Source organism: Pongo pygmaeus, chromosome 3 (assembly GCF_028885625.2).
Source record: "Pongo pygmaeus isolate AG05252 chromosome 3, NHGRI_mPonPyg2-v2.0_pri, whole genome shotgun sequence".
NCBI lineage: Eukaryota > Metazoa > Chordata > Mammalia > Primates > Hominidae > Pongo > Pongo pygmaeus.
In genome coordinates, this window is record NC_072376.2 from 82,623,596 (window position 1) to 82,647,581 (window position 23,986).

The 23,986-nt window shown below is 38.3% G+C and overlaps 1 protein-coding gene across 1 annotated transcript in view; it reads left to right on the forward strand.

Annotated features, from left to right (window-relative positions):
• MUC7 (mucin 7, secreted) overlaps nt 1–23,390 on the forward strand; it is a 56,773-nt gene extending 33,383 nt beyond the window's left edge. The window contains exons 2-4 of the mRNA XM_063663267.1: nt 13,627–13,703; nt 15,433–15,501; nt 22,245–23,390. Of these exons, the coding sequence (XP_063519337.1) occupies nt 15,448–15,501; nt 22,245–23,390 (1,200 nt within the window). The 5' untranslated portion in view covers nt 13,627–13,703; nt 15,433–15,447. The remainder of the gene's footprint in view (nt 1–13,626; nt 13,704–15,432; nt 15,502–22,244) is intronic.
• Nucleotides 23,391–23,986: the final 596 nt, after the last annotated feature.

Sequence of the window (23,986 nt, forward strand, 5' to 3'; positions counted from 1 at the left end):
AAATGCATGGCCACACTAATTGACTGGAAAAAAATACACACGATCATCTTGATTGATCTTAAAAAAAACAATTGATAAAATCCCTACTCATTCATAATTTAAAAAAAAAACCCTCTTAGCAACTAAGAACAGGAGACCTCATTAGCCTGATAAACGATGGTCTAGTAGTAGTGCACAGGTGATACAAGGATATTGGTAATGTTCTAGTAGTTCTTAAATTGTGTGATAGGTTCATGGGTGTTCACTTATTATGCTTTGTATATTCTTTTGCACGTATCAAATGTTACATAATTTTAATTACATGTGCATTGTATAATTTCTGATCTCTAACATTAGAATTAATGGAAATGATAATTTCTACTCGTAACAAAATAATACCAATAAGTTATAAAATTTCCAAGCCCACAAGGAAAAAAAGTAACAAAAAATGTAAGCATCCTAAACTAAGATAATGAGAAAAAAGAGAAACAAAACGGCTTGGAAAACAAAATGTAAAACAAGTTAAAGAGAATAAATCGGAACATAACAGTAAACAGAATTTGCAAATAGGTTGGATTCCGTATTTTAAAACAAAAATTCTAAGATTATTTTAAAAATACAACTGCATGCTATTTGCTAGCAACATGGTTATAACAAAAACAAAGTTATTAATAGAAAAAAAGAAAAATTTTTCAGAAAAATATCACATAAAGAAAAGCAGTGTGATGATATTAAAGAACAGAATTCAAAGGGAAAATATTTAAATATAATAAGCAGGGAAATGTTCAACTGATAAAAGTTATAGTCTATCTAGACAATATAAAAGTCATAAAACTATATGTACTTAACTTTATAAACCTTGAAATATAAAACAGAAGTATTATAAATACAAGAAGAAACTGATAATTCCAAATCCAGGTGAGAAAATTTAACATGCATTTTCTCAGCAAATTGGATGACAAAAAATAAGGATATAGAGAATTTGAGTAGCGTTATATTTACATTTAATACTAATAGTTACCTCAAACAAAAAAATTCACATTTTTTACAAATATTTATGGAAGCTTTATATACAGACAGTATAACAGAAACAGAACCAATTGGAAAGACTGAAAACCCCAAATGAGACATTTACCACAAAGTAGAAATTGTTTGTTTAACCTTCTTATAATGTACATACTAACAGGTATAATGAATACAAAAATTTCATCTTTGTTCATCTCTAATCTCCAGGGAGCCTGGATGTTATAAAAGATGAATGCCCCACAGTTACCTTGACATAAAAGAATTTACCACTTCCTGTAACAAGCAATTAGACTGAAGGACTTTTATTTTTATTTGCATTTTAGCTAATTGACTAATAATCTTAGATTAATAAATATCAACATTATTAAAACAAGACAAATCTGTATTATAAACTAACAAGTTTCCATAAGCATGACACCAAAGTTTACAGACTAGAGAACACAAAGACTTCCTAAATTAAAGTTATGGGCCCATTTTTGGTAACTGTGACTATGTCACGAAAACAGAAAAGAAAATATCACACTAGAACCTTCACTGCTTTAGAAGACAATATTACAACACTTAGTTTACACTATAGATGGCTAGATGTAAGGAAAAAAAAAAGGAAAAGAGAAGGGGAAGACAGATACATAACAAAATAGGATAGAAGACTAAATTGTGAGGTACCAACCAATTATCAAAGCTCAGAATGGTGAAGGAAAAAAATCCACAATGCTGGTAATATCATCAACGATGGTTCCATAAACTAATAGAATTTGAGAAGCCTTGTTTTGACAGATAAGTAACCAAACATTAAGAGAGAAGCAAGAGCAAAAAGAAAGGTGATGGGGCCTCAGGAGTGAAGTGAATAATATACATGAAAGTTATGAAAAACAGCTTTTTTTTTTTTTGAGATGGAGTGGGGGATGGAATTTCACTCTCCACTTGTAAGCCTAAGTGCAGTTTGTGACACTTTTACTGGTGGGGTCACTTCTTACAGCCCCAGAAAGGGAGTTTTCAGGCTCTGAAAAGCACACCCTTTGATTTCCTTTGTCCCGGGGGCCACCTTTTTGATGTGCTACACCATCTTGCTTCCAGGGAGTAATATTCCCTGTAGGATAGAGTACTGAGGACCCCGCAGCGCCTTTCGGTCCAGCCAGCACTGTGCTACTATGGCCCTCAGGGTGGACACTGGGGGATGTCAGTGGAGGCTTCTGGAATGTTGTGATATGGGGGCTGTGGTTCCCAGGGCAGGATGTAGTCCTGTGATTGTGTTCTCTCACAATGGCCACATAGGTGTTAAGGGTGTGAGGGACCCAGTGCAAGTTCCCTATCTGATGCAATGCCCTCATGGGGTCTCCAGATCACTGCACATGCTAGTTTCAGGGATCATGTGGATAGAGGATCTCTCCCATGGTCAGATTGTTTCTGTGTAGTGAGGATGTAGACTACTGAAGGTCTCTAACTTATCCTTTGCCCTCAATACTGAACCCCTTGGGGCTCTCAGCTTATCTTGGCCAAGCTGGCCACTTGCTTCTTTTCCATCTGCACCTTACATGCTACTCATGGCTTCTCTGTTGGACTCTAGTGGCCTCTCCTAGATGTTCTATTTGGGGTATGATAATCTGTTGGTAATTTTGGTTCTTTCTGGAGAATGCAAATGTCCAGTGTCTCTAGTCAGCCATCTTGAACCTATGTCAGATCACAATCAAATTTAATTCATCAGCTTATCCTGCACAAATAACTGATGGTCCCAGTGAAGATGGGACTGAGCTCTTTGATGACAAAGGCCACCCTTTTCTATATGCAGATGATATCATGGACTCACTATTAGAAAAGCCTGTGTGTTTTACTGATTCTCCAGTAGAATCAAGGAATAATATCTTTTGGATATACTCTGCCTCCCTATTCTTGCTATGAGTATCCACTGATCTTTCTATCTCTTGTAGAGCATATTTCTTTCCCTGCCCTTTAAGTCTAATGCCTTCTTATTCTGTGTCTTTTTCTGCTATTCCAATACAAAATGCTATCTTTAAAGTAGACCTAAAACTTCAGAGGCAGACATGGCAATTACAAAAATAATTATCACTTCTCTCAATGAGGAAGAGCCTTACTCAAGGGAAAGACACAGAGCTCTCCGCTTACCTTTTAAGATTTGTAGATTAGATTAGGTTTTGCTAAACAGAAGCCAAAAAGATATAATAAAGGTGAAATCTTAAAATCAAAAAAAAAGAAGAAAAAGTTTCCAAGCTAAAAAGAGCCAGCTTTAGAAAACCAAAACAAGAGGGACACAGCTAATGCAAAAGAAATAGGCATGAAAAAGAAAGGTTGACAAGCTGGGCCGACCATAGTGGCCCATGCCAGTAACACCAGCACTTTGAGAGGACAAGGCAGGAAGATCACTTGGGCCCAGGAGCTCAAGACCAGCCTGGGCAACATAAGGGGACCCCGTCTCTACAAAAAATTTTTAAAAATTAGCCATTCATGGTGGCAGACACCTGTAGTCCCAGCTACTCAGGAAGCTGAGGCGGGAGGATCACTTGAGGCGGGAGGATCACTTGAGCCCAAAGGTCAAGACTGCAGTGAGCCATAATTGTGCCAGTTCACTCCAGTCTGGATGACACAGTAAAACCCTGTCTTAAAAAAAAAAAAAAGAGAGAGAGAGAAAGATTAACAAGCTAACTTAAGTAGCAAAAATCAAAAATAATAAATGAATTATTTTACTGGAAAGCACAAACTGTTTATCTAATTTCCCCTAATTAACATAATTTTTAAAAGCATTATTAAGAAAATTTCAATGTCACCTTATCCATTATTCGTTCAATGATTCTGTTATGTTAAACAAAATGAGTGCTCCCACAAATAGACAAATCAGTATATTTTCTTCTAGTAATTGTTCCAGATCATTTATAATTATGAAGTGTATGAAAGTACTTTAAAATGGAAAAGGACTTAGGTACATTTAAGATATTAGAACTGATCATGTAGATAAAACAGTTCACAGTAGCAAATAAAGAAGGAAAGAAGATGCATATAATTATCTTTTTTGCATATATAGACATAAATTAGATTATATAGTCCCTGCCAAGACTAGTTAAAGCTGAAGCACTCTGCCTGTTGCAATGGCTCATGCCTGTAATCCCAGATACTTGGGAGGCTGAGGCAAGAGAAATGCTTAAGGCTAGTAGTTCAAGACCAGCCTGGGTAACATAGCAAGACCCTATCTCTAAAAACAAAATAAATTAGCTTGGCATGGTGACACATGCCTGTAGTCCCAGCAGGAACTGTGGCATGAGGATGGCTTCAGACCAAGAGTTTGAGACTGCACTGAGCTATGATCACACCACTGCACTCCACCCCAGGCAACAGAGCAACGCTTTGTCTCTAAAAATGAATGAATGAAGGAATGAATGAATGAATAAATAAATAAAACTGAAGCACTGCTCTCTATCACTTTTGCAGGTCAATCTTCTGTTGGTCCTATGGTCAAATTCTTTTGCTCTTAACTCCAGATTAGGAAGTAGATTCCATAGACCCTCTCTCTGCAAAGACCTTCTCAAAACTCTAATGAAAGCCAACCCACAACTTTAGTAATACCAGAAGATACACTTCAAACCAGAAAAAAAATCCTAAAATAATATTGACACAACAGAAGCTATCTTGATTAACTGGTTAAAATAACTGATGTTTGCCATATTCAAATTATGTCTTACAGAGAAATTAGAAAGCATAAAACAATCTGGAAAATCCATTGGGGCTGGGGGTCAAGATAAAAAGCAGTTAGGCAAAAGCCTTTACCATGAATTCTTTTTAAATCTACTTTTCAATCAATTAACCATGCTCTAGTTGTGGCTATAGCAAATAAGAAGTTTCTATTATTTTTTTCACTTTTTTTGCAACTATAATGCATTTTGGTGTACAAGTGAAAGTATAGTGAGGAACAGAAAAACAGCGGTAGCTTTTCAGCTCCAGAAGAGCAGAACTCAGTGGACAGTATACTTTGATTTTTTGATGCTATATCCCATATCACAACATTCAGTGCTAATTTAAAATATGTCATAATGGTGATTTGTAGTCCATATGTCAGTCATTTCAACATGTTAATTTTAAATTTTTGTGTAATTGGCATATACCATCATCAGTTTCTAAAACTCCAAGTGGCTTTAACACCATAAGAACATTAAAATAGCCCTCCCACTATGCAAGGACACAGCAAGAAGGTACCATTCTGTGAATTAGACTGTGTCCTCACCAGACACCAAGTCGGCCAGATCTTGATCTTGGACTTCTCAAACTCCATACTGAGATGACTGTTCTATGCAAGTAATGGCAGCATTTTACATTCGTAAAGTTAAAAATAATGGAATGAGATAGTCATCCGAAAACAGCCAAATAGGAACAGCTCCAGTCTGCAGCTCCCAGTGAGATCAACACAGAAGATGGGTGATTGCTGCATTTCCAACTGAGATACCTGGCTCATCTCATTGGGACTGGTTAGATAGTGGGTGCAGCCCACAGTGGGCGAGCCAAAGCAGGGTGGGGCGTCACCTCGCTGGGAAGTGCAAGGGATTGGAAACTCCCTCCCCTAGCCAAGGAAAGCCATGAGGGACTGTGCCACGAGGAATGGCGCATTCTGGCCCAGATACTATTCTTTTCTCACCATCTTCACAACCAGCAGACAAGAAGATTCCCTCAGATGCCTACACCACCACGGCCCAGGGTTTCAAGCACAAAATTGGGTGGTCATTTGGGCAGACACCAAGCTAGCTGCAGAAGTTTTTTTTCATACCCCAGTGGCACCTGGAACACCAGTGAGTCAGAACCATTCACTCCCCTGAAAAGAAGGCTAAAGCCAAGGAACCAAGTGGTCTAGCTCAGAGGTTCCCACCCCTACAGAGCCCAGCAAGCTAAGATACACTGGCTTGAAATTCTCGCTGCGAGCACAACAGTCTGAAGTCAATCTGGGAATGTCAAGCTTGGTGTGGGGAGGGGAATCCGCCATTACTGAGGCTTGAGTAGGTGGTTTTCCCCTCACAGTGTAAAAAAAGCCACCGAGAGTTTGAACTGCATGGAGCCCACCAAAGCTCAGCAAAGCCACTGTAGCCAGACTGCCTCTCTAGATTCCTCCTCTCTAGGCATGACATCTCTGAAAGAAAGGCAGCAGCCCCAGTCAGGGGCTTATAGATACAACTCCCGACTCCCTGGGACAAAGCACCTGGGGAAAGGGGAGGTAGTGGGTGCAGCTTCAGCCGACTTAAACCTTCCTGCCTGCCAGCTCTGAAGACGGCAACAAATCTCCCAGCACAGTGCTCGAGCTCTGCTAAGGGACAGACTGCCTCCTCAAGTGGGTCCCTGACCCCTGTGCCTCCTGACTGGGAGACACCTCCCAGCAGGGGTCAGCAGACACCTCATTCAGGAGAGTCCCAGTTGGCATCTGGCAAGTGCCCCTCTGGGATGAAGCTTCCAGATGAAGCAACAGGCAGCAATCTTTGCTGTTCTGCAGCCTCCGCTGTTGATACCCGGGCAAACAGGGTCTGGAGTGGACATCCAGCAAACTCCAGCAGACCTGCAGCAGAGGGGCCTGACTGTTAGAAGGAAAACTAACAAACAGAAAGGAATAGCATCAACATCAACAAAAAGGACGTCCACACAGAAACCCCATCTGAAGGTCACCAACATCAAAGACCAATGGTAGATAAATCCATGAAGATGAGGAAAAACCAGCACAAAAAGGCTGAAAATTCCAAAAACCAGAATGCCTCTTCCCCTGCAAAGGATCACAACTCCTTGCCAGCAAGAGAACAAAACTGGACAGAGAATGAGTTTGACAAATTGACAGAAGTAGGCTTCAGAAGGTGGGTAATAAACATCTCTGAGCTAAAGGAGCATGTTCTAACCCAATGCAAGGAAGCTAAGAACCTTAAAAAAAAGGTTAGCAGAATTGCTAACTAGAATAACCAGTTAGAGAAGACCATAATGACCTGATGGAGCTGAAAAACACAGCACAAGAACGTCATGAAGCATACACAAGTATCAATGGCCAAATCGATCAAGCAAAAGAAAGGATATCAGAGATTGAAGATCAACGTAATGAAATAAAGCATGAAGACAAGATTAGAGAAAAAAGAATAAAAAGGAACAAACAAAGCCTCCAAGAAATATGGGACTATGTGAAAGACCAAACCTACGCTTGATTGGTGTACATGAAAGTGATGGGGAGAATGGAACCAAGTTGAAAAAGACTTTTCAAGATATTATCCAGGAGAACTTCCCCAACCCAGCAAAACAGACCAACATTCAAATTCAGGAAATACAGAGAACACCACAAGGATACTCCTTGAGAAGAACAACCCAAAGACAAATAATTGTCAGATTCACCAAGATTGAAGTGAAGGAAAAAGTGTCAAGGGCAGCCAGAGAGAAAGGTTGGGTTACCCACAAACGGAAGTCCATCAAACTAACATCAGACTAGCAGAGGACCTCTCTGCAAACACCCTGCAAGCCAGAATATAGTGGGGGCCAATATTCAACATTTTTCAAGAAAATAATTTTCAACCCAGAATTTCATATCCAGCCAAACTAAGCTTCATAAGTGAAGGAGAAATAAATTCCTTTACAGACAAGCAAATGCTGAGAGATTTTGTCACCACCAGGCCTGCCTTACAAGAGCTCCTGAAGGAAGCACTAAATATGGAAAGGAAAAACCGGTACCAGCCACTGCAAAAGCATACCAAATTGTAAAGACCATTGACACTATGAAGAAACAGCATCAGCTAACAGGCAAATTAACCAGCTAGCATCATAATGACAGGATCAAATTCACACATAACAATATTAACCTTTAATGTAAACAGGCTAAATGACCCCAGTTAAAAGACACAGACTGGCAAATTGGATAAAGAGTCAAGACCCATTGGTGTGCTGTATTCAGGAGACCCATCTTACATGCAAAGACACACATAGGCTCAAAATAAAGACATGGAGGAATGTTTACCAAGCAAATGGAAAGCAAAAAAAAGCAGAGGTTGCAATCCTAGTCTCTGATAAAACAGACTTTAAACCAACAAAGATCAAAAAAGACAAAGAACGGCATCATGTAATGGTAAAGGGATCAATGTAACAAGAGGAGCTAACTATCCTAAATATATATGTACCCAATACAGGAGCATCCAGATTCATAAAGCAAGTTATTAGAGACCTACAAAGAGACTTAGACTCCCACACAATAATACTGGGAGACTTCAACACCATACTGTCAATATTAGACAGATCAACGGAGACAGAAAATTAACAAGGATATTCAGGACTTGAACTCAACTCTGGACCAAGCGGATCTAACAGATATCTGCAGAACTCTCCACCCAAAATCAACAGAATATACATTCTTCTCAGCACCACATCATACTTATTCTAAAATTGACCACATAATTGGAAGTAAAACACTCCTCAGCAAATGCAAAAGAATGGAAATCATAATAAACAGTCTCTCAGACCACAGTGCAATCAAATTAGAACTCAGGATTAAGAAACTCACTCAAAACTGCACAACTACATGGAAACTGAACAACCTGCTCCTGAATGACTACTGGTTAAATAAGGAAATTAAGGCAGAAATAAATAAGTTCTTTGAAACACATGAGAACAAAGACACAACATACCAGAATCTCTGGGACACAGCTAAAGCAGTGTTTGGAGGGAAATTTATAGCACTAAATGCCCACAAGAGAAAGTAGAAAAGAACTAAAATTGACACCCTAACATCACAATTAAAAGAACTAGAGAAACAAGAGCAAACAAATTCAAAAGCTGGCAGAAGACAAGAAATAACTAAGATCAGAGCAGAACTGAAGGACATAGAGACACAAAAAAACCCTTCAAAAAAATCAATGAATCCAGGGGCTGGTTTTTTGAAAAGATTAACAAAATAGATAAACCACTAGCCAGACTAATAAAGAAGGAAACAGAGAAGAATCAAATAGACACAATAAAAAATGATAAGAGGGATATCACCACTGATCCCATAGAAATACAAACTACCATCAGAGAATACTATAAACACCTCTATGCAAATAAACTAGAAAATCTAGAAGAAATGGATAAATTCCTGAACATATACACCCTCCAAAGACTAAACCAGGAAGCAATCGAATCCCTGAATAGACCAATAACAAGTTCTGAAACTGATGCAGTAATTAATAGCCTACCAACCAAAAAAATTTAGGACCAGACAGATTCACAGCCAAATTCTACCAGAGGTACAAAGAGGAGCTGGTACCATTCCTTCTGAAAATATTCCAAACAATAGAAAAAGAGGGAATCCTCCCTAACTCATTTTACAAGGCCAGCATCATGCTATTACCAAAACTTGGGAGAGACACAACAAGAAAAGAAAATTTCAGACCAATATCCCTGATGAACATCGATGCAAAAATCCTCAGTAAAATACTGGCAAACTGAATCTAGCAGCACATCAAAAAGCTTATCTACCAAGATCAAGCTGGCTTTACCCTGGGATGCAAGGCTGGTTCAACATATGCAAATCAATAAATGTAATCCATCACATAAACAGAACCAATGACAAAAACCACATGATTTTCTCAATAGATGTAGAAAAGGCCTTTGATAAAATTCAACACGTCTTCATGCTAAAAACTCTCAATAAACTAGGTATTGATGGAACGTACATCAAAATAATGAGAGCTACTTATGACAAACCCACAGCCAATATCATACTGAATGGACAAAAGCTGGAAACATTCCCTTTGAAAACCACCAGCACAAGACAAGGATGCCCTCTCTCACCACTCCTGTTCAACATAGTATGGGAAGTTCTGGCCAAGGGAATCAGGCAAGAGAAAGAAATAAAGGGTATTCAAATAGGAAGAGAGGAAGTCAAATTGTCTCTGTTTGCAGATGACATGATTGTATATTTAGAAAACCCCATCGTCTCAGCCCAAAATCTCCTTAAGCTAATAAGCAACTTCAGCAAAGTCTCAGGCTACAAAATCAACGGGCAAAAATCACAAGCATTCCTATACACTAATAATAGATAAACAGCCAAATCATGAGTGAACTCCTATTCACATTTGCTACAAAGAGAATAAAATACCTAGGAATACAACTTACAAGGGATGTGAAGAACCTCTTCAAGGATAACTACAAACCACTGCTCAATGAAATAAGACAGGTCACAAACAAATGGAAAAACATTCCATGCTCATGGACAGGAAGAATCAATATAATCAAAATGGCCAAGTGCCCAAAGTAATTTATAGATTCAATGCTATCCCCACCAAGCTACCATTGACTTTCTTCACAGAATTAGAAAAAAACCACTTAAATGTCATATGGAACCAAAAAAGAGCCCGTATAGCCAAGACAATTGTAAGCAAAAAGAACAAAACTGGAGGGATCATGCTACCTGACTTTAAACTATACTACAAGTCTACAGTAACCAAAACAGCATGGTACTGGTACCAAAACAGATATATAGACCAATAGAACAAAACAGAGGCCTCAGAAATAACACCACACATCTACAACCATCTGATCTTTGACAAACCTGACAAAAACAATGGCGAAAGGATTCCCTATGTAATAAATGGTGTTGGGAAAACTCGCTAGCCATATGCAGAAAACTGAAACTAGACCCCTTCCTAACACCTTACACAAAAATTAACTCAAGATGGATTAAAGACTTAAATGTAAGACCTAAAACCATAAAAACCCTAGAAGAAAACCTAGGCAATAACATTCAGGACATAGGCATGGGCAATGGCTTCATGACTAAAACACCAAAGGCAATGGCAACAAAAGCCAAAATAGACAAATGGGATCTAATTAAGCTAAAGAGCTTCTGCACAGCAAAACAAACTATCATCAGAGTGAACAGGCAATCTACAGAATGGGAGAAAATTTTTGCAATCTATCCATCTGACAAAGGGCTAATATCCAGAATCTACGAGGAACTTAAACAAATTTACAAGAAAAAAGCAAACAACCCCATCAAAAAGTGGACAAAGGATATGAACAGACACTTCTCAAAAGAAGACATTTATGCAGCCAACAAATATATGAAAAAAGGCTCATAATCACTGGTCATTAGAGAAATGCAAATCAAAACTACAATGAGATACCATCTCAAGCCAGTTAGAATAGTGATCATTAAAAAGTCAGGTAACAACAGATGCTGGAAAGGATGTGGAGAAATAGGAATGCTTTTACACTGTTTCTGGGACTGTAAATTAGTTCAACCATTGTGGAAGACAGTGTAGCGATTCTGCAAGGATCTAGAACCAGAAATATCATTTGACCCAGCAATCCCATTACCGGGTATATACTCAAAGGATTATAAATCATTCTACTATAAAGACATATGCACACATATATTTATTGCAGCACTGTTTACAATAGCAAAGACTTGGAACCAACCCAAATGCCCATCAATGATAGACTGGATAAGGAAAATGTGGCACATATACACCATGGAATACTATGCAGCCATAAAAAAGAATGAGTTCATGTCCTTTGCAGGGACGTGGATGAAGCTGGAAACCATCATTCTCAGCAAACTAACACAGGAACAGAAAACCAAACACTGCATGTTCTCACTCACAAGTGGGAGTTAAACACTGAGAACACATGGACAAAGGGAGGGAAACATCACACACCCGGGCCTGTTGGCAGGTGGGGGACTGGGGGAGGGATAGCACTAGGAGAAATACCTAATGTAGGTGACCGGTTGATGGGTGCAGCAAACCACCATGGCACATGTATACCTATGTAACAAACCTGTACATTCTGCACATGTATCCCAAGAGAATATAATTTTTAAAAAATTAAAATAATAAATGCATGTGTTACTCATTATTTATTGAAAAATAAAACCTGAAATGCACTGGATTCAGTCATAATATGTCCAGATATTCTTATATTTTTCCAATATTTAAAGAAAATTAAATTTGTTATCTTCAGGCATTAGTTAGGACTGAGGATAATTAGACATTTTTTGAAATTCTATCAATTTTTGAGGTCATTACAATTTATCACTAATTGGGCAATAACAAGGTGATATGAAAATTTTTCTACGGAAGTCATGTACTTAGAAAAGCTTGTTTCAGATCAATAAAAATTATATTCTACAGCCAATTTTAACTATAACAAGTATATTGTAAATGCATATCACTAGTTGCTAGCAAAAAAAGATGAAAACTAATTAATATTATAGCCCATATTTACTAACTCATTGCTATTCAAAAACTGTCCCTAACTTTCCACTAATGGCAGCATAATAGCTGAGGGTGTTCCATTCAAAAGAACCATGTCAGAACTTTTAACTTATCTAATTTCAGTCTGACAACCTTGTAAAGTAGATGTCACACCTAATTAGCAGATAGAAAAACTAAGGCTCAAAGAAGTTAGCTAACTTGTCAAAAATTACATGGCTACTAAGTGGAGAAGCAAGGAATCAAACCCAAAGAATATAAGCCCTCAGAGACTATATGTGCAAAAGAACAAACTGACTAGCTAGAAGTGGAATCACACCTTCAAAACTGTATTCCAGATTAATGATTTTACATATTAGAAATATGTAATTTTGAAAATCTCTATTAAAATGATTCTTAAGTTCTTTTTTAAGTTATTAAGTTTCTTTTTAAAAATAAATATTTATAAAATGACTAGTCTAGATATCAAAATATCACTACCATGGTGGGAAAGGGAGAAAATTTTCTGGGATAAAAGAAACTAGAGACATAACAAGTCACTGCAACACATGGCCCTTAGTTGTGTCCTGGTAGGAACAAAATGACTAAAAATATTTTTGCCAAAATTTGAGTATGAACTCAATTTTAGATTATATGTTTGAATTATTAATATTGTTATAGGTTGACGGTGTTTTGTTATAAAAGAAAGGCTTTTTAGAGAGAAATGCTGAAATAGAGAGTAGCTGTTACAATTTCTGTAGTTTACCTTAAGATACTCCAGCAAAACAACTAAGATATATAGCAAAATGTTAACAATTATGAAAACCAGGGAATGAGTATATAGTCCTACTACCCTCCTCACTTTTCTATTTGTTTGAATATTTTTCAAGACAAAAAGTCAAAAATTGTTTTTAATTGCTTGTATTTAAAAATTCAGTGTTTATTTTTTGGCTTTAAATACTGCCCTGCACCAGTACTTGGCACCACAGTACTTTTTTTTAAATCCTCTGTCCTTTATTAACTTGTCTTATTAACAAGGAAATATGGTGTTCCATCACATTAACTGTCAGAAGGCAATCACTCTGCTTACTTTGAGAGCCCAACAGGAAAGAGTGGATGATCTGTTCCTGTTGGGAGGACCTGGGCCATGGTTGTTCGTTTCTCCATAAGTGCTATCAATCACTGTTCCACTACTCATCAAGCACGTAAGTTACTCATTGAGAACCTCTGATCGTCACTGTGCTCATCAGGAAGAAATTGATGCACAAAGAACTACTGTCAACCTCAGCAAACCACAACTATTCTTTTCTTTAAAAGTAAATTCCTTGACACAAGTGACCTTATCTTAAATCTAATAGATTTCCTATTTCCAAAAAGCTCTACTGGAGCATTATAAAACCTGAAAATTCTCTTGTGCTTTCTCTTCTTTTGCTTCTAGTTACCATCCTCAAAGGATTGACTAAAAGCAAGCAACTGGATTGAACACCCTAAGAAGAAAGACTTACACTGCACCAGGTACGTGGATACTTTAGATAGATTCTGATAGAAACTAAACAGCTTTCAAGTAATATACATATATTAAGTAATGGCAATAGTTGTTCTAATACAGTTATTCTCCTCTCTTCTTATGAACGGCCAAACTGTGTGGTAACACTCAATTCATATGTTATTAGAACACAATATGATTGGTAGGAATGTTTTTTGGTCTTGAAAATTAAAAAAAAAAAAATCTGACAATATATTAGGAACCTGAAGAATAGTAAGTAGCCATTTCTTTTTTCAATTGGGTCAGATTGTTTTCTTCTTAGTGTGCTAGTACTATAATAATACCGCTGAGACTTTATTATGGATAAGACATTATTCTCAGTACGATTTGTAATATATATATTATTCCAGTCAATCCTCAGGACATTCTTATGATGTAAGATTGCAACTCACTCAAAGTCATGCAGTGAGTGGCAGAGTCACACAGTAAGTGGGCAGAGCTTAAACCAAGTCTCTGACTGACTCTAACACCCATTTTATAAACCACGGGATTGTATTGTAAAGTGTGTCTAATCTCACAACCCACCACATTGACATGCACACTAATTACCTGCCCTAATATGTAATCTGTCTATATGATTTAACCTTTGTTTTCTAAAGCTGATAAGCTGGCATGTACACATTACATATATAACCAAAATGAGAAAAATAAAAGACCACATTCTTCTCTCACTCTTCCCTTCTACAACCTATAGCCAAAATACAATTCTCTTTTGCAAGTAGTTATTCAAAAAAATATACATATTAAGTCTGCACTATGTACTAGACATGATGACATAACAATGAATAAAGCATAATTCCTGCCATTTCGGGACTTAGAAAAAGGGTATTGGCCAGACACGGTGGCTCACACCTGTAATCCCAGAATTTTGGGAGGCCGATGAGGGTGGATTGCTTGAGCCCAGGAGTTCAAGACCAGCCTGGGCAACACACTGAAATCATGTATCTACAAAAAATAAAAAAATAATAATAATGATAACAATAGCCAGGAGTGGTGGTGCATGGTGCATGACTGTAGTCCCAGCTACTAGGGTGGCCAAAGTGAGAGGATCGCTTGAGCCTTGGGGGTGCAGGCTGCAGTGAGCCATGCGCGTGCCACTTCACTCCAGCCTGGACAACAGAGCGAGACCCTGTCTCAAAAAAAAAAAAAAGTGCAAGAAAAAGGATTATCAAATGGCAAAATCTTCAGTAGAATGAAATTGGAGGAAGAGTCCATTTGAGCTGGTTCTTTGTTCCAAGTGACAGCCTTATAGCACAGAGACAAAGAGCATTTTCCTCTAACATCAGGAATCTTTGCAAAACTGTGCAGTATCAGGTCATTTATATGATGGTTCCCCAGAGAGGGAAGCTTCCTGAATTAGAAAAGAAATAAGAAGAAAATTATTTCCTTTTCTTATTGCTAAACTCCCTAAGATCCTGCCTTTCCTAGCCAATCTTTAATATCAATAGAAAATGCTCATGTTGCAAACTAGTTAGAATAATTCTTGAGCCTCCTCCATTGCTTCCTCTCTAAAAGAATGCATTTCAGGCCTGAAGCAATTTTGCATCACCCCTATGGAATGAAAATGTATACATAATTTTCAGAAACCATTGGTCTCTTTTTGCCTGTACTTTCTAATAAAAATAAGTCATTTACCAAAACGCATTCCTCTCCCATAATATCATAACTAATATTAAGCCACATTTCTGCTTTTCCCAGGAGACATCAGAAAGAATGAAAACTCTGCCGCTGTTTGTGTGCATCTGTGCACTGAGTGCTTGCTTCTCGGTAAGTATTCACCCAAATAAGTTTTTTCCTTAACTATCAATAACAAACACTTAGTGTACCTACCTGAGACTTTTAAAGCATAATAGGCAACCCCGATTTCCCAGAAGCTTGACATCTTTTATTTCCAGGAAACATATAAATATGGATAATTGGCCGGTGCACTGGCTCACACCTCTAATCCCAGCACTATGGGAAGCCTAGGAGGGAGGATCACTTGAGCTCAGAGAAGTTCAAGACTAGCCTGAGTAACATAATGAGACAGTATCTCCACAATAACAACAACAAAAAAAAATTTAATTAGCCAGGTGTTGTGGTGCATGCCTGTAATCCCAACTACTCAGAGGCTGAGGTGGGATCTTAAGCCTGGGAGGTCAAGGCTGCAGCAAGCCATAATCACACCACTATGCCACAGCCTGGGCGACAAAATGAGACCCTGTCTTAAAAATATATACAGATAGGTAGACAGACTAGATAGATAGGTAGGTAGACTAGACAGGTAGGTAGGTAGGTAGGTAGGTAGGTAGGTAGGTAGGTAGATAGAGCGAGCATAAGGAAATAATTTGTTTCATTTATCCAATATCTATAGAGCACAAACTTTATAGTGAGTGACTGACACAGATGAAAACCCAGATTTGTAAGGCCTTTAGGTCTTGGTGTGGAATATGGATTCAAATCTGTCGAGAAGTCTCAGCATGATCAAAGCACTCCCAGGGGAGTTACCTGACAGGATTCTCAGGAGAAGACAGGTAGCAGGTAACAAAAGCTGAGATAAGGAGACTAGTCAGGAAACTATGGCAGTGGTCCAGATAAAAGATGATGATGACTTGCACTAAATTTCAGCAATTAAAAGATAAGAGTGGGTTTAGGATATATTTTAGTGATTGAGTCTACTATATCTTCTGCTGGACTGTATATGTGGTAAAAGAAAGAAATGAACAGGCCGGGCGCGGTGGCTCATGCCTGTAGTCCCAGCACTTTCGGAGGCCAAGGCAGGTGGATCACCCGAGGTCAGGAGTTCAAGACCAGCCTGGCCAACATGGTGAAACCCCATCTCTACTAAAAATACAAAAATTAGCTGGGTGTGGTGGCAGGCACCTGTAATCCCAGCTACTTAGGAGGCTGAGGCAGGAGAATTGCTCGAACCTGGGAGGCAGAGTTTGCAGTGAGCCGAGATTACATCACTGCACTACAGCCTGGGTGACAGAGCAAGATTCTGTCTCAAAAGAAAAAAAAAGAAAGAAATGAACAAAAATGTTCTAGTTTGGGGCATGTTACATTTGAAATGGCTATTAGACTTCTACATCAAGATATCAAGAAAACAGTGGATATATGTTGTCTGGAGTTCAGAAAGAAATCTAGGAGTAAAGTCTATATTTAAAACATACTTGAAGCCATGAAACTTTACAAGATCACCTAAGGTGAAAATGTAGGAAGTTTGGATATGGATAGAGAAAATGGAGGACCCACAAGAGGGGACAGGAAAGGATGGCTTCCAAAACCAAGAGAAGACTACAAAGTGGACCTTCTATCTTTAAGAAATTTAGGGTGTACTGGCAAAGGAAAATTAAAATTAATAATGATATAATGTGATTACAAGGTGATACATGCTGTAATAATAACCATATTTTTCTCTAATGCTATGTACCTGTAAGTATTTATTGAATTTTATTTTGACAAAATTTCAAATAAGAATCAAGAAGTGGAATGTACTTTTTTATTGAATGAGGATGGATAGCCTCAGAATATTATGCCAGTAGAGTAGAGAGAGAGAGGGCAGAAGAACTGATGAAGTGGATGGAATTTACTCTTGGATATTCCCATATTTCTCACTTACCATATAATATCCCCCAAAAAACAATCAGGCTTTTTCCCGGACCCTAATGCTGATTTCTGTGACTGTAGAAGAGTGTTCAAGCTGGGCTCAGAAGATGTGGGCTTAAACTCATCTCTAATGTTTACCATCCAGATGAATCTTGAGCAATTTAGAATCTATTTATAGGGCCCCTATTTTCCCTATGTGTAAAATAATAATAACACTATATGCTTCACAGGGCTGCTGAAGGGTAAATGAGAATTTATAAATTATAAAATATAGTGTAGATATAAAAATTATGATAAGATTATTGTAATCTCAATTTACATACTAGTTGATAAGGCTTTAAGTTCTGAATATGCACAGTGATGTTAACTTTTTAATAAGTAAAATTTTAATAAGGAATCCCTGGCTACCAACACCTCTATATTGAAAGAAATAACTTTCCAGTCAACACAAATCATGTTATCGTGAAATGATGAATCTGGGTTGTTCTTTTGAGGTGGCCCTTCATTATAACTCCCTCAAATCCAGACACCTAAAGAATCCTTTCTTCCAAGTGCTTAGAATAAATAAAACTCTTCAAGCTGCCCAAATCTCAAAAAGTGCCTGGTGAGAGAAAGAGTTTCCAAAGAACTTGAATATAAGAAGGTAGCACAGAAATACCTTGACCTGATCCTTAGAAAATACAGGAATGTGAGGTCAGGAGTTCGAGACCAGCCTGGCCAACATGGTGAAACCTCATCTCTACTAAAATTACAAAAATTAGCTGGGCATGGTGGCACACACCTGTAATTCCAGCTACTCGGGAGGCTGAAGCAGGAGAATCGCTTGAACTTGGGAGGCGGAGGTTGCAGTGAGCCAAGATCGTGCCACTGCACTTCAGCCTGGGCGACAGAGCGAGACTCCGTCTCAAAAAAAATAAAAAGAAAAGAAAAGAAAGGAATGTACCGGACAGTAGCATCAACCCCCAACCAAAAATGGTCAGTCCTGGAGCTCTAACAACAACCTGCTTTTGTGGAGTGATTTCAGGGAGCAGATAGTCTGGCTTCTCTCTTCCAGATATCCCAAAGAAAGACTTGAAGGGATGTATTCTGGAGTCAGATGAAGAGCTCTGTCAACTGTAGCATTATTTAACATAATGCTTTCATTCTCTTTAAAAAAGGATCACAGATTTTCAAATGGTCATAAAAATAAGCTGGTAGCAAATGAAGAAATGAATTGTGCTTTCTAATTTCAATTAAATGTAATCTTGGGTTGGGTGCCATGGCTCACACCTGTAATTCCAGCACTTTCAAAGGCCGCGGCGGGAAGATCACCTGAGTCAGGAGTTCAAGACCAGCCTGGCCAACATGGTGAAACCCCCATCTCTACTAAGAATACAAAAATTAGCCAGGCATGGAGTACACACCTGTAATTCCAGCTTCTAGGGAGGCTGAGGCAGGAGAATCCCTTGAACCCAGGAGACGGAGGTTGCAGTGAGCTGAGATCACGCCACTGCACTCCAACTGGGTGACAGAGTGAGACTCTGTCTCAAAATACAAAAGTAAAAAATGTAATCTTGGCCTTGCTCTCTTCTAGTTCTCTTCCTTTCTGACTAATTTTCTCCTCCTCTTCCTTCCTCAGAGAATTTGGCATTCCTCTAGTTATTTTAGGAGTCTTCTGCTTTCTCATATCCTCCTTTTTGCTGCAAGTGCCATGTGTCTCTCCTTCTCCTTCCCTTGACTCCAGCCTACTCTATCCTTGCTCCTCATGTCTTCTCCCTCTTCTCTCCTCTCAAAAGTACAGTTTTCAAATGGAGAAACATTCTCCTAAAAGTTACTTAATCTGAGACTTAGTTTTCCCATCCATATAATGAAGATAATAACCGTACCCACCTTATGATATTACTAAGAAATTAAATAAATTTTTATTTGTAAACCACTCAGAATAAGGCCTAACATAAAGTAAGTGTTATATAAAGACTTTTTTAATAAAAATAAATAATGAATGTGAACAGGCAGTCAGGGTTACTATCTTTAATACACCCTCCCTGGCATATCTATATTTATTATAAGGACCTCCATACTTCAGTCACCTAAACTCAAAACTTTAAAGGCATGCATTTTCAACTCCTTCCTCTCTCAGACTTCTCTAAATCCAACTCTGGTCGACAAGTTCTGTTATAACCACCTGTAACTGCCAATCATAATAACTAATCAATATATTAAGTAAATCAAACAAACTGGTCATTTGATACACGTTCCAGGCCAAGCTAACATTAAAATTAATAGGATTTTAATTAATTTGCCTTCATATAAAAATATGGTAGGTATTATTTTGGTCACCTAAAGTAAAATAGCTGAAACTATTTTACATATGAATAAACACTTTTAAATGTTAATACTTTATTCAATAAGAAATTAGTTATTGTTATCATTTCTATGCATTTACTCATTCAATTAATAGCTAATGAGTACCTGCCATATGCCAGGCATAGTTTTAGGTATTGGGCTTACAGAGGTGAATGAAAGAGGAGCCTTCTTGAGGCTCATGTGATTAAGGGAATGAACCACATAACTGTTTCAAAGCAAATAGAATTAGACTTTGGATCTGGAGTTTAATTTAATCCAAATCATTTTATAAATGAATAAACTGACATCCAGACACATTAAGTGACTTGACCAAAGTCACTCAGATATTCAGTGGCAGACACAGGACAGAGCCAAACCTCCACTGCTGGTCTGTTGCAGCCTGTTTCATACATGTTCCTATAAGATCTGGACATTCTTTGCAACATCCTCAGAGACCATCTGGAAAGGGAAAGACCGAGATCATGGAATGTGAGGCCCTCAATGCTGCTTCAGTCAGAGCAGGTCCTTAATTATGTAGATTGCATATTCAATCTCCAGGGAAAGATCCGTTTGAACAATATGACCTGTTCTATTTTATATGAGAAAACAACTACCCCTGTAATGGATAGGATCTCCTCAGAGATTCCTGGAGTCAGTGTTACCGATTCTGAAAACCTATGCCCTTTTAAGAGAGATCTATGGAAAAATACCAAAGTTATGTGAGTATCAAGAGCCATTATGTTAGCTAATGGTTGTTCCCAGTTGTGAATTAAAATTTCCTGGATAATTTAATTTTCTAAACAAATAATACTTTCTTGTATTGATGAATGTTGGGGAGAATGTCCAGATCTTAGAGGAACATGTTTGAAACACACTGCAACACACCAGCAGTGGAGGTTTTAGTCTGTCCTGTGTCTGGCATTAAATAATTGAATGACTTTGGGCAAGTCACTTAATATGCCTGGATCTCAGTTTATTCATCTATGAAATGATTTGGATTAAATTAAATTCCAGATCCAAAATCTAATTCTACGACCTCTTTGCTTTGAAATAGTTATGTGGTTCATTCTCTTAATCACATGAGCCTCACAATGGTCCGTTTCATTCACCTCTGAAAGCCCAGTATCTAGAAACTATTTTTGAGGCTGGATATATTAGTCTCTGAGGAAGTTATCTTAGTTAAACAACTAAGCTAGTCTCTCAGAAGTTGTCACTTCATCTGCACTAAACTTTGTGTCCAAAGAAAGCTTTATAACTTGTGACTGGAATGATTTACCCATTTGGTCATCTAAAAACGACTTCTGTGAACATCATTAGGAAGAAAACGTAACCTATCCTTGTTTGGGATGTTCTCATTTATCCTGTTATTTCTTTTCTCCAATTTAATATAACTTATCACTAAAAAAGGTAGTATGAGATGGAATACAGGGAAGAGGGATATAAAAGGCATGAAGTATGTTTACAGATAAGAAACTGAAACAGTGATGGTACTCTAACTCAAATAATGTCAGCAATGGCTAAAGGAAATAAAAATATTCATCTTGCAAAATGATGACCCACATGGCATAGAAGTTATTTTCAAATTTTGAAGGACTTCTGGATCTTCTGTAAATCTGTCAAAACAAAATTAGGACCAAAGGATGGAAATCTTCATGAAGAAAATTCTACTCAGTTAAGAATGAAAATCCCAAAAAACAAACCTACATTCAGTGTCAAGAACTCTCTACCAGGCTGCCTTAGGAATTACAGTAGTGAGTTCCTAATCAGAAGAGGTTAGATGCATAGACTAGAAAGCCTTTCAGCAGGTGTATTGATAAAAGATCAAGTATCAGATGTACAGTCGGACTAGATCAGTGTTCTTTTCGGATGTAAACACCTTTCAGAAATCATGAAAACCATTGGTGCTCTATCCAGACAAAATGCATAAACATGCAAATTTTCTCTAAAAATCAGATGATTCATGAACCCCCTGAACCATGAATTCTGTAGTTCTAATTTTTTAAACAATAAAGTTAAAAGGTAATGACCAAAGTTGTTTCTCCAATTTATAAAGGCTAAAAACTGTTTCCTGAAATACGGAGAACATGAAGCTGGGGTGGGATATTTTGTTTGTTGGGGCTTTGTTGTTGTTTGGCTATTTCGTGTTTTTATCATGGTAGATATGAGGAGTGTAATCCAGAAAGGGCTCCTGGATCTCAGCTGAATGTCTTTGACTAAAGTTTTGTGAACAGGCTGAGCAAACAGGAAGCTTTTGTGCTGGGACCTCAGGCAGTAACTTGACCGTTTTCCACCAGAGGAAGAAGAGGGGAACTGTAAGCACAAAAGTTCGTATCCAGCTAAGCATTCAAGCTAGAACCCACAGGAATATATTCATCCCAGCTATCTAGAGAGTAGATATTTGATGAAAGAAAACTCTCTAGTAGCAATTCTTTCTTGAAACTTGGTGAAATTAGGAAGATAATCACTTGACTCAATAACGTACTCTGGTTTCTAATCCCAGCATTCCACAAATACCGCTCATCTCACGGTCAGCAGTGATCACCTGATTGATAAATGGATACTTTTTTCATTTCTTACATTTTCTTTCTTTTCTGCAGTTCAGTGAAGGTCGAGAAAGGGATCATGAACTACATCACAGAAGGCATCATCACCAATCACCCAAATCTCACTTTGAATTACCACATTATCCTGGACTGCTACCTCACCAGAAGCCGTTCATTACAAAGTCCTATAAATGTCTACACAAACGCTGTAGGCCTAAGCTTCCACCTTCACCTAATAACCCCAACAAATTCCCAAATCCTCACCGGCCACCTAAACATCCAGAAAAAGATGGCGGTGTGGTCAACGCTACCTTAGTGGCTACAACCCAAATTCCATCTGTGACTTCCCCATCGGCTTCCACCAAAATTACTACCCTTCCAAATGTGACTTTTCTTCCTCAGAATGCCACCTCCACATCTTCAAGAGAAAATGTTCACACAAGCTCTTCTCTAGCTACATTAACACCAGTGAATTCCCCACCTCAAGACACCACAGCTGCCCCACCCACACCTTCTGCAACTACACCAGCTCCACCATCTTCCTCAGCTCCACCAGAGACCACAGCTGCCCCACCCACACCTTCTGCAACTACACCAGCCCCACCATCTTCCTCAGCTCCACCAGAGACCACAGCTGCCCCACCCACACCTTCTGCAACTACACCAGCTCCACCATCTTCCTCAGCTCCACCAGAGACCACAGCTGCCCCACCCACACCTTCTGCAACTACACCAGCTCCACCATCTTCCTCAGCTCCACCAGAGACCACAGCTGCCCCACCCATACCTTCTGCAACTACACCAGCTCCACCATCTTCCTCAGCTCCACCAGAGACCACAGCTGCCCCACCCATACCTTCTGCAACTACACCAGCTCCACCATCTTCCTCAGCTCCACCAGAGACCACAGCTGCCCCACCCATACCTTCTGCAACTACACCAGCTCCACCATCTTCCTCAGCTCCACCAGAGACCACAGCTGCCCCAATTGCCACACCTAATTCTTCCCCAACTGGTCTTGCACCTGACACTTCTGAAACTTCAGCTGCACCCACACACCAAACGACTACTTCAGTCACTACTCAAACTACTACTACTAAACAACCAACTTCAGCTCCTGGCCAAAATAAAATTTCTCGATTTCTTTTATATATGAAGAATCTACTAAACAGAATTATTGAAGACATGGTGGAGCAATAGTATATTATATGTTGTAAAGTGTTCTGTCATTTATAAGATGTGATTTATGAGTGCAGAACTACCATCTTTACTTTTAGCACCAATCCCAACATGAAATTATATTACTCAGATTTAAAGCACTATCATTAATCTTTCAATCTAATTATTCACCACCACAAGACCTATTAACAAGACAAAATGCCTCTATCCCACAAGCCAGATGCAGGTCTGAGGTTCAAAATAACTCTTTGGATCCTACAGAGATAGCCTACTGAGGGCAGAGAAAGTCCTTAGATAAAGAGAGAATATTGTATGGGCCATCAACCATTTACTTTTCCCTAAATGTTGGAAACTACAAAATCACTACCTTGTACCACCATCAAAATCCCACCGGAACCATCTAATCCTATAAATATAAAGGGGTAAAACTGAAACCCTCCAGATGAACAAAGACATCTAAATATCTGTAGATAGAAACATTTATCTATCTAAATATATTGATAGACCTGTCATTGTATTGATTAATGACAAAAGCCTTTAGATAATTATCTTTAATTTTAAATAAAATTTCATTTCACAAATATGAGCCAAGAAAGGGGAAAGTTGATTTGAAGTGA